The sequence below is a fragment of the Rhinolophus hipposideros genome (assembly GCF_964194185.1).
Source record: "Rhinolophus hipposideros genome assembly, chromosome: 22".
NCBI classification, from domain to species: domain Eukaryota; kingdom Metazoa; phylum Chordata; class Mammalia; order Chiroptera; family Rhinolophidae; genus Rhinolophus; species Rhinolophus hipposideros.
Genome location: NC_138068.1, coordinates 20,406,262 through 20,419,965, shown reverse-complemented (window position 1 = coordinate 20,419,965; position 13,704 = coordinate 20,406,262). Strand labels below are relative to the sequence as shown.

Sequence of the window (13,704 nt, the reverse complement as noted above, 5' to 3'; positions counted from 1 at the left end):
AATAATTTATCAAGTTTACTAATTTATATCAAATGTCACCACTACATCCACAAAACCAAATAATTACATCCTTATTTCACTCCCTCCATTAAGTTTAAAAATTGCAGTTCTACTAAGATCTAGCTCCAGTAAATTGACCAACACAAATAGCTTCAGTGTTCCTCACCTCCTAGGCCTGGATGTAAACTCTGTGGCCCCTGGTTTGGTGGTTGCTGCTGCATCACCATGAAGTTAGGTGGCCCGTTTCCCTGTTGAACCATAGGATTCCGACCTGGAGAGCTGACGGGCTGCTGAAATCCCTGGGGAAGTGGGTTATTTTGAGGTGGCCTTGGTCCCATCTGCTGCTGAGTTTGGTTAACCGTTGGGGAAGATGCAGGGGATCCCTGCTGGAAGGAGGAGGGTGAGGAGGCAGGAGACTTGTTGGTGAGGTGGGGCTGCTGCAGGGGGGTTGGAACCCTGGAGGGCCCTCCCTGCAAGCTCTTCATCTGAGGAGCTGTGAACTGGCCTGGGTTGCTCATCTGAGGAAAGTTTGTATGGGCTTGTGAGGCTTGCTGGCTGCCAAAGGGATATGGAGGGGGAGGGTGGGAAGGTGTCTGTACCGTGGCTAAGGATGGTCTTGCCTGAAGTTGCTGTTGCATTGGGCCAGGCAAGGGAGCCTTCTTCCACCCTTGGTTTGCAGTCATTGTGCCCAGAGAAGCCTGGGCTGGAGGAGGCTGAAGGGCTCCGGAAGGCAGCTGGTTCCAGCCTGGAGGAACAGGCACCTGAGTTGGGGCAGTAAACTGGGGTCGAATTCCCTGTGGCTGTTGCTGCTGATGTTGCTGTGGGGGTCTTGCCTGCAACTGTTGCTGCTGCTGCTGCTGCTGCTGTTGCTGCTGCTGTTGATGCTGCTGCTGCAGCTGGGGAAAATTAGCGGGGTTCATTTGTCTGTTCACAGGGACAGGCTGCATTGGGTGGTGTGGGGGAGCTAGAGATCCTGAGGGATGACTTTGTTGCTGTATATGGAGCCCAGAGAGGAGTGGATCCATTGCATCTGTTTAAAGACAGTAAACAAGGCCATGATTTACTTATTGCAACCTAGATCCTAGAGCAGTAGTACTCTTGGTGATTCTGCAAATATAGAGTAAAATCCACTGGTACCATTCAATGAAATGTTTATGAGCATCTTCTATATGCAAAGCAATGTACCAAGATGACAGAAAGATAAATCTCGTCTAAAAACAGTCTACGATTCAAAACTGGATATAAGAGCCAAAAAAAATGTGGATAGTGGTATTTTCGAAAAACTCACAGACATAGACAATAGTTTAGGGGTTACCAGAGGGCATGGGGAGAGAGGAGCTCTAGAAGAGGGTAAACAGAGTCTAATATATGGTGATGGAAAGAGAACTGACTCTGGGTGGCGAACATACAATGTGAGACATAGATAATGTATTACAGAACTGTACACCTGAAATCTATGTAACTTTACTAACAATTGTCACCACAATAAACTTTAATTTAAAAAAAAAGAAAGCAACAACACAAAACAGTCATTTAGGTTTGGGGAACACTGGACCTAACGACTTTAGATAGGTTTTTTCACCATAAAACTTCTCCAATATGTTAATTTTGAATCTCCAGGAGGGAAAGTAAAGTATGATGCATTTACCAAATTTACTTCACCATTTAGAATTCTGTCATGGAGTATCTTGCAAGATTTAGCAGACCAAGGAATGCATTTTTAGGAATATTGGGGTGTAACTGATAAGAGAATAATGAGAAATTATTTTTTTTTAATTTATTGGGGTGACAATTGTTAGTGAAATTACATAGATTTTGGGTGTACAATTCTGTATTACATCATCTATAAATCCCATTGTGTGTTCACCACCCAGAGTCAGTTCTCCTTCCATCACCATATATTTGATCCCCCTTACCCTCATCTCCCTCCCCCCAATAATGAGAAATTCTGAGAAGGAAATGATGACTTTTAGCTTGAAGAAATTAGAGCAGATTTTAAAGAAGGCAGCATTTAAAGTGGGCAGTTAGGAATTGCATCAGAGGCAGCTAAATTTTGTAATAATCTGTGCAGGGAGTTCCAGTCTCTTTGATTCCAAAAACCTGGAAGTCTTTACCTGACTGAGAAGCAGGACGAGGAGTTCTGGGCTGTAGCTCTGAATTGGGGCCTGGTGCCATCATGGAAGACGACACATTTCCACCCTCAGGTATCATAACAGTGGCAGGGCTGGTCATTCTTATTAATCCTAGAGGGAAAAAAAAAAATCCCTAGAATAGAGTACTGAAATTGGCACAATGTTTGTTTTTAATGAACTATTTCAAGAATATAAAAAAGTATGGAAACTTTCTGTACCATTGTCTGCCTTGTATACACCCAAGCATCTGCCCTAGCTCCATCAGATACTTATGTATATACATCAGAAGCCCCCTACTCCTTCCCTGTCTCATTCCATTCCCTTCTTAGAATTGGGGTTAACAGTTCCATCCATGTTTTAGTTATCTTTTCCACATATGTAGGTAAACCAAATTCCATTTTCTAAATGCTTTTACTCTTTATAAAAGTAGCACCACACTGTATGTATTCTTCAGTTTCCTTTTTCACTTATTATTTTGGGGGATCTATCCATTTTAACTGCTATAATAGTGCTCCATTTTATGGAACCCACACATCATTCTCCTGTTGATGAATTCTCTTCTGTCCCTGCCCCACCATAACGTTTCATTCTTAGAATTTTGCAATGTCATGTGTTTTTGTGGACATGTGACAGTGTCTTTAGACTACATAACTGCTAGGTGTTAAAGTATAAACATCTTCAGTTTTACTGGATATTGATAAACTGCTCTCAAAAGTGGTTATACCAATTTATACTCCAATGAGCAGTTTCAGAACTCCTCTTGCTAGATAACTTTCTAATTTCTGATACTGTCGGACTTTTTAGGATTTTAGCATCTATGTTCATAAGTAAAAATTGCCTATAATTATCCCTTCTTTATGTCCCCCTTTAATTTTGGCATCAAGATTAAAATAACTTCAAAATAAGCTGGAAAGCATCTTTTCCTCTTTTTCTATGCTCTGGAAGAATATGTACATCTGTTCTTTAAATATTTAGTAAAACTCACCTGTAAAATCAGCTGGGCCTATGGGTTGTACTAACTGATTTATAGGGAGGCAGATTTTCAATTATTTTAATTTTTTAAGTAGTTATACATTTTCAAGTTTGCTGTCTTATTAAGTCAGTTTTAGCTAAATTATATTTTAACCAAAGAAAATTGTTAATTGGTCAATACTTTAAAATTTATTAGCATAAAGTTATTTATGGGATACCCTTTTCTCCATTCTTTTTAAAAATTAAAATATAATTCACTTACTTTAAAATACACTCTTTTAAAGTGTACATTTTTTCCCCATTCTTTACATTGCCTGTGTGCTTCTCGTTTGTCTTTGTTTTTACCAGGTTCATCAATTTTAGTTATCTTTTCAAAGAAACAGCTTTTGTTTTTGTTTTTAATTTTTACTGGGGAACAGTGTGTTTTTCCAGGACCCATTAGCTCCACATCAAATCGTTTTCAATCTAGTTGTGGACGGCACAGCTCATTGGCCCATGTGGGAATTGAACCGGCAACGCTGGTCTTAGCACTGCTCTCTGACCAACTGAGCCAATTGGCTGCCCCTCAAAGAAACATCTTTTGGTTTTGCTGCTTCATTCTACTGGCTTTTAAAATTTCATACTTAACTTATCTTTGCTCTTATCTTTATTATTTCCTTCTACCTAAATTATTATTCTGTTCTTTTTCTCTTAAGTGTTTTCTTAAGTCTTCCTTTAACTCTTTTCTCTTAATTCTTAAGTCAGACATACAGTTTGTTAATTTTCAGTTGATGTTCTGCTTTAATATAAGTATCTGAGGGCTTCAATTTTCTTCTAAATGCTGTATTGGCCATAAATTTTCTTATGTGCTAGTGTCATTCCATTGTAAATATTTTCTGTCCCTCATGATTGATTCTTAAAAAATCATTGGGTATTTAGCATGTATTTTTTAATTTCTAAAAATGTGGAATATCTTAGTATTTTTTTTGGTCACTGACTTGACTTATTATTGCACTATGAGTCAAAGAACATGATTTATGTGATATCAGTATTTGGTATTTACTAAAGCTTGCTTTTGGAATAATACATGGTCAATTTATGTAAATGGTCCATTTATGCTTGAAAAGATTAAGAATCCTTGAATTATTAGTGTAGCTCTATATAATTTTGTCCATTTTGCCTCACATATTTTGAGGCTAAGTTATTAAGAACATAAAAGTTTAATTATTCTTCCTGGTGAATTATTCCTTTAGCATCATACAGTGGCCCTATTTATCCTCTGTAAAGCCTTTTATCTTAAAGTCTGTTTTATCTGATAAAAAGTTATAATCCCTTTTCTTGGTTAATAGTCACTTGGATTATTTTTTTCCTATTCTTTAACTATGAACTGAGTCTTTGTAGTTTATGTTTCCTGTAAGTGCACACAGCTAAATCTGATTTTATTTCTGAATTTAATTAATTACTTTCTTTTTATCAGTGCTCATTTGCCTTTATTGTTAATTACTGGTATATTTTGGTTTATCATTTTATGATTCCACTAGTTTTTACCCATTTTTTTCTATGCTGTTTTCCTATTTTTCCTGAATTTTATTGGATTGGTTTTTTTCATTACGCCCTTTCCTATTACCCCTCTACTACTAGTTTGGAAGTTACACATTCTATTTCTATTATTTTAGTGATATATTTAAAATGTCAACAGACATCTGATTTAAAGTCTAAAGATAATATATGTCATCATTATACTAAATAAGTCAATGCTTATTTAGAAATATTTACCCATGTTTACCAATTATTTAGCTCACCATTCCTTCTTAGCTCTTATTTCTTCCATCTTAGGTTCAATTTCTTTCTTCCTGAAGTACATCCTTGAGCAGTTCAATTAGCAAGGGTCTGTTAATGGTAAATTCTCTTAGTCTCTTTGAAAAGGTCTTTATTTCATACTACTCGATAGTACAGCTAGGTTTAAAATTCTAGGCTGTCAATCATTTTCTCATCACTTTGAAAATATTATTCTAATGTTTCCTGGCTTCCTTCCAGTGCTGTTGTTGAGAAATTAGCTAAGGGTCTGACAGTCTTTCCTTTGCAAATAACTGGTTGTTTATTTTGAATTGCTTTTAATATGCTCTTTGTTTTTCATGTTCTGCAGCTTTACAGTTTTGTGTCCAGATGTTGATTTATTTTTATTTGTAGTGCTCAGGACTACTGGGCTTCTGAATCTGCGGACTCATTTCTTTCATCAATTCCGGAAAATTTTCACAGCCATTCTCTTTGACTACTGACCCTCCTCAATTTCTTTATCTTCTTCTGGAGCTCTTTTCAGACTTATGTTAAACTCTTTCATTTTATCCTTCATGTTTCTTATTTCCATCTCCTTATTTTTTCTGTGCTGCCTTCTGGGTAATTTCTTCAAGTTTACCTTCCATTTCAGCTACATCTAATTTGCTGAGTAAGTTATTTGCTTCAATAAGTTTTAAATTTATGTAAGTTGTGTTCCTCCCCTGCCCCCGCAAATTCTCTTTATGTTTTGACAGGGGCTTGTTCACTTCTTAGGATTTTCATAATTTTAAACACCTTGATATTCCTAATATCTAGAGTCCCAAATTTTGTAAGTCTGGAGTATAAGTTCGTTTTATAGTAGGCTTTCACTATGAGAAATCTGCAATGGCTTGGGTTGAGAATATGCCCCTCCAGAACTTCAATAATTATTACCAGTCTAGGACCACTTAATGACTTCACTTGGCTGTTCCTGAGTCATTTTGATAACACATTAAATGTCCAACACGCATGAGTAGAGAAGACAATTCCCCAAACCACCATTCCCCCTGCCTCACCCCACCCAACTGAGAACCCAGGCCAAGACACAAGTTTTGTACTTGTCTCCCTGTGCCAGAGGGTAAAAATTTTCTAATCTATCTTTCACTGAAAATTCTGGCTTCATGAGTGATTCTGAATTATAATTTCCTTCTTTATGTGGACCCAAGGCAAGGTTTCATATTTTATCCCTACCTCGCCATTAAAACTCAAATCCCCTGGCCCCTGCAGAACTTCTTAATTTGGTTACTGCTATCTAAATGTTCTCGACTTCTCTTTTGCCCCAGAGAATTCCCTTACTTTCTTACAAGCTCAGCTGTACATTAAAACTTTTATCCAGCATTTTTAGGTATTTTGTAGCTGAAGGGGACAGTTAGGTAAATGTTTTTATCTGTTGAAAACTGGATTTGTTTTTCAAAGATGGTAATTTTTCAAAATGGGGGGCCGGCCCGGTGGCGCAGGCAGTTAGAGCTCCATGCTCCTAACTCCGAAGGCTGCCGGTTCGATTCCCACATGGGCCAGTGGGCTCTCAGCAACAAAAATAAATAAATAAATAAATATACTCTTATCTACATGTTTAAAAAAAAAAAATTGTAAAAAAAAAAAAAAAATTGCAAAAAAAAAAAAAAAAAATTGCAAAATGGTAATCAGACAGTTAAGTTCTTGGGACGTAAGAAGAAGCAGGTTTTCTTAGTCTACAATCAGCTGCCTATCCTCAGAAATGTTCAAACACATGCCTACTACAAGCTCAGTAGTGATACTATAAAATACATTCCAACAGTAGGTGGGAATCTGGACTAGATCTATGGTTCACAACTTTGTGGGGGACAGAATTTTGTCCCCCAGGGGACATTTGGCAATTTCTGGAGACAGTTTTTGTTGGTACAACTGAGGGTTCGGGGTGATGGTGCTACTGGCATCTGGTAGGTTGAGCCCAGGGATGCTACTAAACATCCACAACGCACAGGACAGCTCTCCACAGGAAAGAATTATCGGCCCAAGGCATCAAAGGTGACGAGGCTGAGAAACAATAACTAAATGCCTACTACGGCACCTTCACTGATCTTGGGATTCTAAAAGGCTATGAAACAAACAGGCTTTGGATTTGGTTTTAATTACGGAAGACTTCTGCTTATCAGTCAACTTTCTGTTGTCAACATTGAAAAGAAAGTAGTGCTAAGAAATATTTATAATCTAAGACATTCTAGATATACAATTCCAGTCACTTATTGTTGTTCTGGAAGGTAGCTAAGGTCTCTTTCCCTAGAAAGAGTTCTCTGTTTAGTTTAACCTAATACTAAATTTATCTGCATCCACCTCCTCCATGGACAACAGAGAAAACATTCCTAAATTATGCTTGGCAGTAAAGAAAGATACCTAGGGATTAAACTGTTTCTGTGACTACAGATCATTACTAACTGATTATACCTGAAACTTTATACTGTATATATCATCACAATCAGTGACTCTTCATTAAATACCAATCTAACTTAATTTCAACCTAAAGCTTCTAAGTTTCCTAGGTTGCTAACGAACTACATGTATTGCTATAATTTACACTCACTTCCGAGAGATGCTTGGTAAATATGTCTGCTATTTGTCTTGCTTGGTAAATAAGCTCTCCTATTGCAAGGAGAGCTTGCAATTAGTGTACTGATATCATTTTAATGGAGTTTTCACATTTTAAGGCTGGAAGGGATCTATAGCACTGTTTCTAGGACATAAATATGTTTGTAGGTGACTAAGGCCAGTAAATATGAAGTCATTTGGCCAGGAATTGAGACCAGAACCCAGATTTTCTGAGTCTCATCCTAGGTCAATTCATTCTTTCACTAACTATATGCAACTTGGCTAGGCTCTTCCCACTTTTCTTGTGGCCCTGGCTCATCATCTCTCATCAAGCTGCCTTAACACCAAACACCCAGACTTCTGTCTCCACAGAAGTCTACATCGACTGACAGCCTGGGTATTTTACATCTACTATGTGGTACTCCACAGTAGCCCAACAGCACAGGTCCTGACATATAACAGGAACTCAGTAAATGTTAGTAAATGTTGGCTACACGGCTCAGAGCTTATCCACCTTTAAGCATGAACGCAAAAGATTACAGGCACTATTATCTCATTTTATAGGTGAACAAACTGTTGCTTGGAGAGGTACAGTGACTGGCTTGAGGTAACCACTAAATGGGAGTGCCAGGATAAAAACCTAGTTCCTATTCTACGTGGCCAAGTCTTTGGCTACTGTTCAGAACAATGGCTTTAGAAATTGAGCTTCTCCATTCTGCTGCATTTCTTCAAGAGCTACTGTGGTAGGTGGAGGTGAATGACAGGGTATAGTTTCAGGTGCTTACCCTGCTTCAACCACAGTAGCTGTGCTTTTCTGGTTTATGCGAATAAAAGATCCTGAACAGAAAAAGTTTGAAAGCCACAAGAGTACTGAAAAGAACACTAAACTGGGAATTAGATCTGCAATATTAGCCCACTGCTATTTGACCCTGAGCAAATCGCTTCCTTTTTGTGAGCTCCACAGCTTCCTCAGCTTTAAATCAACTCCAATATTCTGTGATTCACAGAATGTTGAATTCAATCTCTAAAGAAGAAATTTCGGGATTACTAGAAAAGGTAGAAAATAATTTATAACTCTCTCAAGTTTTAAATACATAAAAACACATATTCTCCTACGTACTTCTAAGATCCCATAGAAGCATGCAAGAACACTTAGCTCATAGATGCTCAGCCTTAGAGAAAGCAGGAGTTAGAAAGCTACATTCTCCATTATGCTATAAACATCCTGAGTGTAGAAAATATTTTATTCATTCCTATTTCCAACACTTAGCACACATAGGTCCTGTAATATAGCAAGAACTTAAGACTGTAAAGATGATATGCTTCGTGCTCTGTGACTCTAGCCTCCTAAGAGTGATTCATGTCTTGATTTCCTGAACTAGTAAACAGATATGCCAGGAACCCCTGACTATGCCGCAGGACCCAAATGATCATACATTAACAAATAAAGCCAAAAAAGGAAACTAGTAAAATGTCATACAATTGATGGGAAATCTCACCTGGACCACCTGCCATGGGAAATCCCGTCTCCATCCTAACTGAATTTCCAGCTCCCATGGGTCCATTCAGTCTCACATCTTGGCTTCGGTTCTGAGCCAAAGCCAGGTTGATAGCACCTTCCCCTGGAAATGACATTCAGGTTATAAAAAAGGAAATCATTGGAATAAGACACAAATTTTGTTTAAAAATAGGTATACATGAATCGTAGTTTTCTGTGTGTTTGAAGAATTATATGGTAAGTTTACCATCACAAAAAGGGTGACTACAATATTATATGGGTCTTTCTTCAACCTCATCTGATCAGGTTTACTAACATAAAGCATGAGAACATAACCAATTTTCACAACACAGCAGATGGGCAATCATTAATGATGTGTCATATTAGCAGAGAGCTTGGAACACTGAACATTTGTTTTCAACCAGCTTACCAAGAGTGCATGCGCGCGCGCGCGTAGGAAGAAAATGGTACAGGGACACTATAACGTTTGTGAGCAAAATACCATTTCCCTTTCAAAAATTCCAATATAAACAGATATCCAGCAGAGAAATTCATGCAACGAAGAGCAGCTAGGTTGTTAAGTGTCCACTGATAGATGAATGGATAAAGAAGATATGTACACATATACAATGAAATGTTACTCAGCCATAAAAATGAATGAAATCTTGCCATTTGAGACAATATGGATTGACCTAGAGGGTACTATGCTAAGTGAAATAAGTCAGACAGAGAAGGCAAATACCATATGATTTCACTTATATGTGGAATCTAAAAAACAAAACAAATGAACAAACAAACAGAAACAAATTTATAGATACAAACTAATTATTAGAGAACAAATTGAGGGTTGCCAGATGGGGTTGGGGGGGGGTTGGGAGGATGGGGAAAAGGTGAAAGAATTCAGAAATACAAGTTGGCAGTTATAAAAATAATCATGGGGATGCAAAGTACAGCATAGTTAATATAGTCAATAATATTGTAATAACTATGTATGGTGTCAGATGGGTACTAGATCTATCAGGTGATCACTTTTTAAGTTAAATGTCTAATCACTATGTTGCACACCTGAAACTAATATTGTATGTCAACTGTAACAGAAAAAAAACCAGACTAGATAGGTTGCTATTAATCTACCTCTGACATCTGATGATTAGACCAACATTTGTATAGGATTTATAATGCTTATAAAATTTTATCTCATTTAAATCTCACAATAGCCTGGTAGGTAATGTCACCAGAAGTGTTCCAATTGAGTAGATCCTAAACTTACAAGCAACTTAAATCTTATTTGGTCTAATGATAAAATTAAGTCTTTGAAACAAGTTTTGGAATAGTGCCTGCCTTTGATTCAAAATTTTGACTACTGTTCCTCTGGAGGACAGCACCACCTTGTGGACAAATAAAAGTATAGCGAGCCTGTGGCTGAGGAGTTGAAAGGCTGCATTCACAGGTGTGCTGCTTTCTTACCATGGGGTCATGGTTTACAGAGCCAGATGGTAAAGAGGGAAGCTAATGAGGGCACAACAGTTTACTCTGTCTTGTCATTGATGTATTATCAGCTTTCTGTTTTAACCAGGCAGGTAGATTGGTCATAGGGAATAAATATCCTACCAATAAGGAACCAATCAGCAGGGGCTACAAGATGCTCTAAGTTGCCCATGAAAGTCAGGAGTAAAAGAGAAAAAAACAGATCTTGAGGGTTTCCACCAAAGGGAAAGAACTATCAACACACCAAACTTGCTAAGATATTCTAAGCAGAAAGAATATTGTGTCAGATCATGTCACTTCTCTGCTTAAAACTACTCTATTGCTTCCCACTGCTTCAGAAATAAAAGCCAAACTCCCTAGTAGGGTATATAAGGCCTCTCTATTAAATTATCTATCTAGGCTAGAGCTGTTCAAAAGAAAGTCACATGTGATTTTAAATTTTCTAGAAGCTGCAGTAAAAAGCTAAAAAGAAACTGGTGAAATTAATTGTAATATATTTTATTAACCCAATACACCAAATGTATTATTTCAACATACAATTAATATAAAAATTATTAATCAGATACTTTACATCCTTTTTGGGGGGAGCTAGGGTTTCGGACTCCAGTAAGGATTTTGCATTTACAGCAGAGATCAATTTGGACTAGCCACATTCCCGGTACTCAGCAGACAGACATGGCTTGTACAGCCCAGTTGCAGCTCTTGGCTACCACTCTAACCTCAACTCACACCATTTTCTTCTTACATAAAAAGGATTCTGCCTTAGTGGCCTTTTTTTAGTTTCTTAGGCACACAAATCTGCTTCTCACATCAAGAACTTTGCACACGTTGTTCCCTCTGCCTAGAACAGTTCTCCTGCACTCTTCTCAATTTTCATGTAATCTTAAGTGTCACATGCCCAGCAAGGCCTCCTCCAACCATCACATCCAAGGTTAGGTTTCCCTTATCAGAACACCTTGTTATTTCTTCAGCGCACAGCCCATGTAATTACTTGTTCATTCACTTGTTTTCTTGTCTGCATCCCCCATGACTATACTTGTACGAGGGTAAGTAACCATGAGTCTGCCCTAGTTCCTTTGTATCTGTTGTCCCAGGATAGTTATTAATAGCACCCTCTTTTACTCTCAAGTATCCTAATGTACATGATAAATAAATTATGTGGCCACCCCAATTATATCCTTTATACATAGAACAGTGCCTGGTACATGGGAAGCACTCATTAGCTATTTACTGAATATATGATGAATTGTCATTTTATCACAACCTTACAAAGAATTATAGGCATTTTTCTAATATGATAAATGCATTCCTAGAAAACCTCAGGTTCTGTAAAATCTCACATTGAAAATAGGTTTTATGGGAAAAACACTGTTGGGGCCAACTCAAAACCCATGCAGCTCAGTGACCAGAGTTCTAATAAAAACAAAAATAATTGGTGGAGGCAACATACCCCAAAAGACTAGAGTGGAAATGTATGGTTAAAGGTGCTGAGATAATGCAAGTGCAGTGGTGCTCTGAGCCACTGGACTGCCATTAAGGTGGGCACAAGAGGAAGTGCAACTTGTCACAGCCGAGAGCCATGCAATGCTGAGGGTGCACGTCTGGGGAAGTTGACTGTAAGCTCTCATTCTTAATTTTCTTAAAATAAAGCTGTAGGAACTCCCACAGATGCAGCAGCTGAACTAAAGGCTTTTTTCCCCTTATAATTACATTCTATTCCTACTATCCCAGCTTCCCCTGTGCAGGAACAATCATACGAATAAATACAATTTCCACATTATATTGCCATTCACCCATTTGCCGACTGCATATAAGCTGTTGTCAAAAAAACATGTGGAGAGCACTACTGGCTCCCAAATTTGCCAGTTAGGGGTCAACTACAGCCTGCAGGCCAAATCTAGCCTGCTGCCTGTTTATTTAAATAAAGTGTTATTGGAACACAGCCATATTCATTCATTTACACATTGCCTATGGCTGTTTCTGTGCTACAGTAAAATTCTGTTATTGTGACAAAGTCAAAAAAATTTATTCTCTGACCCTTTACAGGAAAAATTTTGTAGACTGCTTTAAATCACCATGAATTTATAAAGGGGTCACAAAATGCCTTCAAAAAAGATGCCTCCCCAACTCCATGGCCAAAACTCAAAAAAGGGAGGGTATAGGGAGTATCTTCCAATGGAGAACAGACTGTTGGGGGAACAACCTGTCCCTCCACCCCTGTAGCAGATACCACGACAGTGGCAACACCTCCTCTTACAACTTACAAAGGCAACAACCCATCACCAGTTCCATAAAAGCAATAGCTGCTGCCACCATTTTCATTCCTGCCTCAATTTCCAGGGAGTGTGGAGAGAGAAAAGGAGATCACCTGGGACACATGTGTTACCTAAAAGTTAGGTAATGTGAAAATCATTTCCGTAACGTGATAATCATTGCCATATTATGTGAATTTCATAATTTCTTGAAAGATGCTACCTATTTTGTCTCTTTGCTGGTACTTATGTTTTAATTTACACTATAACAATAAATGGGAGCCAGTATACCCTTTTAAGAACTAATAGGAAGTTGTTACCTATTTTGTCTCTTTGCTGGTACTTATGTTTTAATTTACGCTATAACAATAAATGGGAGCCAGTATACCCTTTTAAGAACTAATAGGAAGTATGTCTGACTAACAGAAGAAACTGGTATTTCCTTTCTCCCATGGAAAACACTACCACGTAAGGTTCCAAAGCCCTTTAAACTTAGGTAAGTAGGTAACAGAAACTACAAAATGTTTGGGGTTTTTAAGAAACTGCGTATGTGTTTACTTATAAAGAACAAATGTGCTTATGTGCTTATAAAGTATAAAGCGTCTATACAGTGTTATTATATCCAATAGTTGTTAGACTTCCACTCTTCCTAAAAGTTCACACTACATCCAACAGATTACCGTGAATTAATTTTACTTTTCTGAATCCTTTTGGACAATCAAATATTTTTCAAAATACACTATTATTTAAGCCACTATTCCTTTGTTTATCGAATAATGGAATTTACCCCATTTCTCAATCTACTTATAACCCTCTCTAAATAATCTTTGTTTGTTGGTATTGCCCTTTCTGGGGCACAGCAACCTACAGTCCTAACTGTACAAAATGTGTCTCACTCCTATACACAAATGTTGACCGCAGCTGCTGAGTTTCTGTGGAACATTTAGGTTCTAAGCAAACACAGGGTCAGAAGGGCTTGGCCTACCAGTGGAAGGGAAGGCTT

At 37.9% G+C, this 13,704-nt stretch overlaps 1 protein-coding gene across 10 annotated transcripts in view; it reads right to left on the bottom strand.

Annotated features, from left to right (window-relative positions):
• Nucleotides 1-13,704, bottom strand: part of NCOA6 (nuclear receptor coactivator 6) — an 86,508-nt gene that overhangs the window by 32,577 nt on the left and 40,227 nt on the right. For 9 of the 10 annotated variants that reach the window (XM_081034145.1, XM_081034151.1, XM_081034153.1 and 6 more), the window contains 3 exons: nt 8,963-9,085; nt 2,115-2,243; nt 167-1,030 (listed from right to left, as the gene is read on the bottom strand). In XM_081034145.1, the coding sequence (XP_080890271.1) occupies nt 167-1,030; nt 2,115-2,243; nt 8,963-9,085 (1,116 nt within the window). The remainder of the gene's footprint in view (nt 1-166; nt 1,031-2,114; nt 2,244-8,962; nt 9,086-13,704) is intronic. The other variant, XM_081034146.1, reaches the window with a different exon arrangement.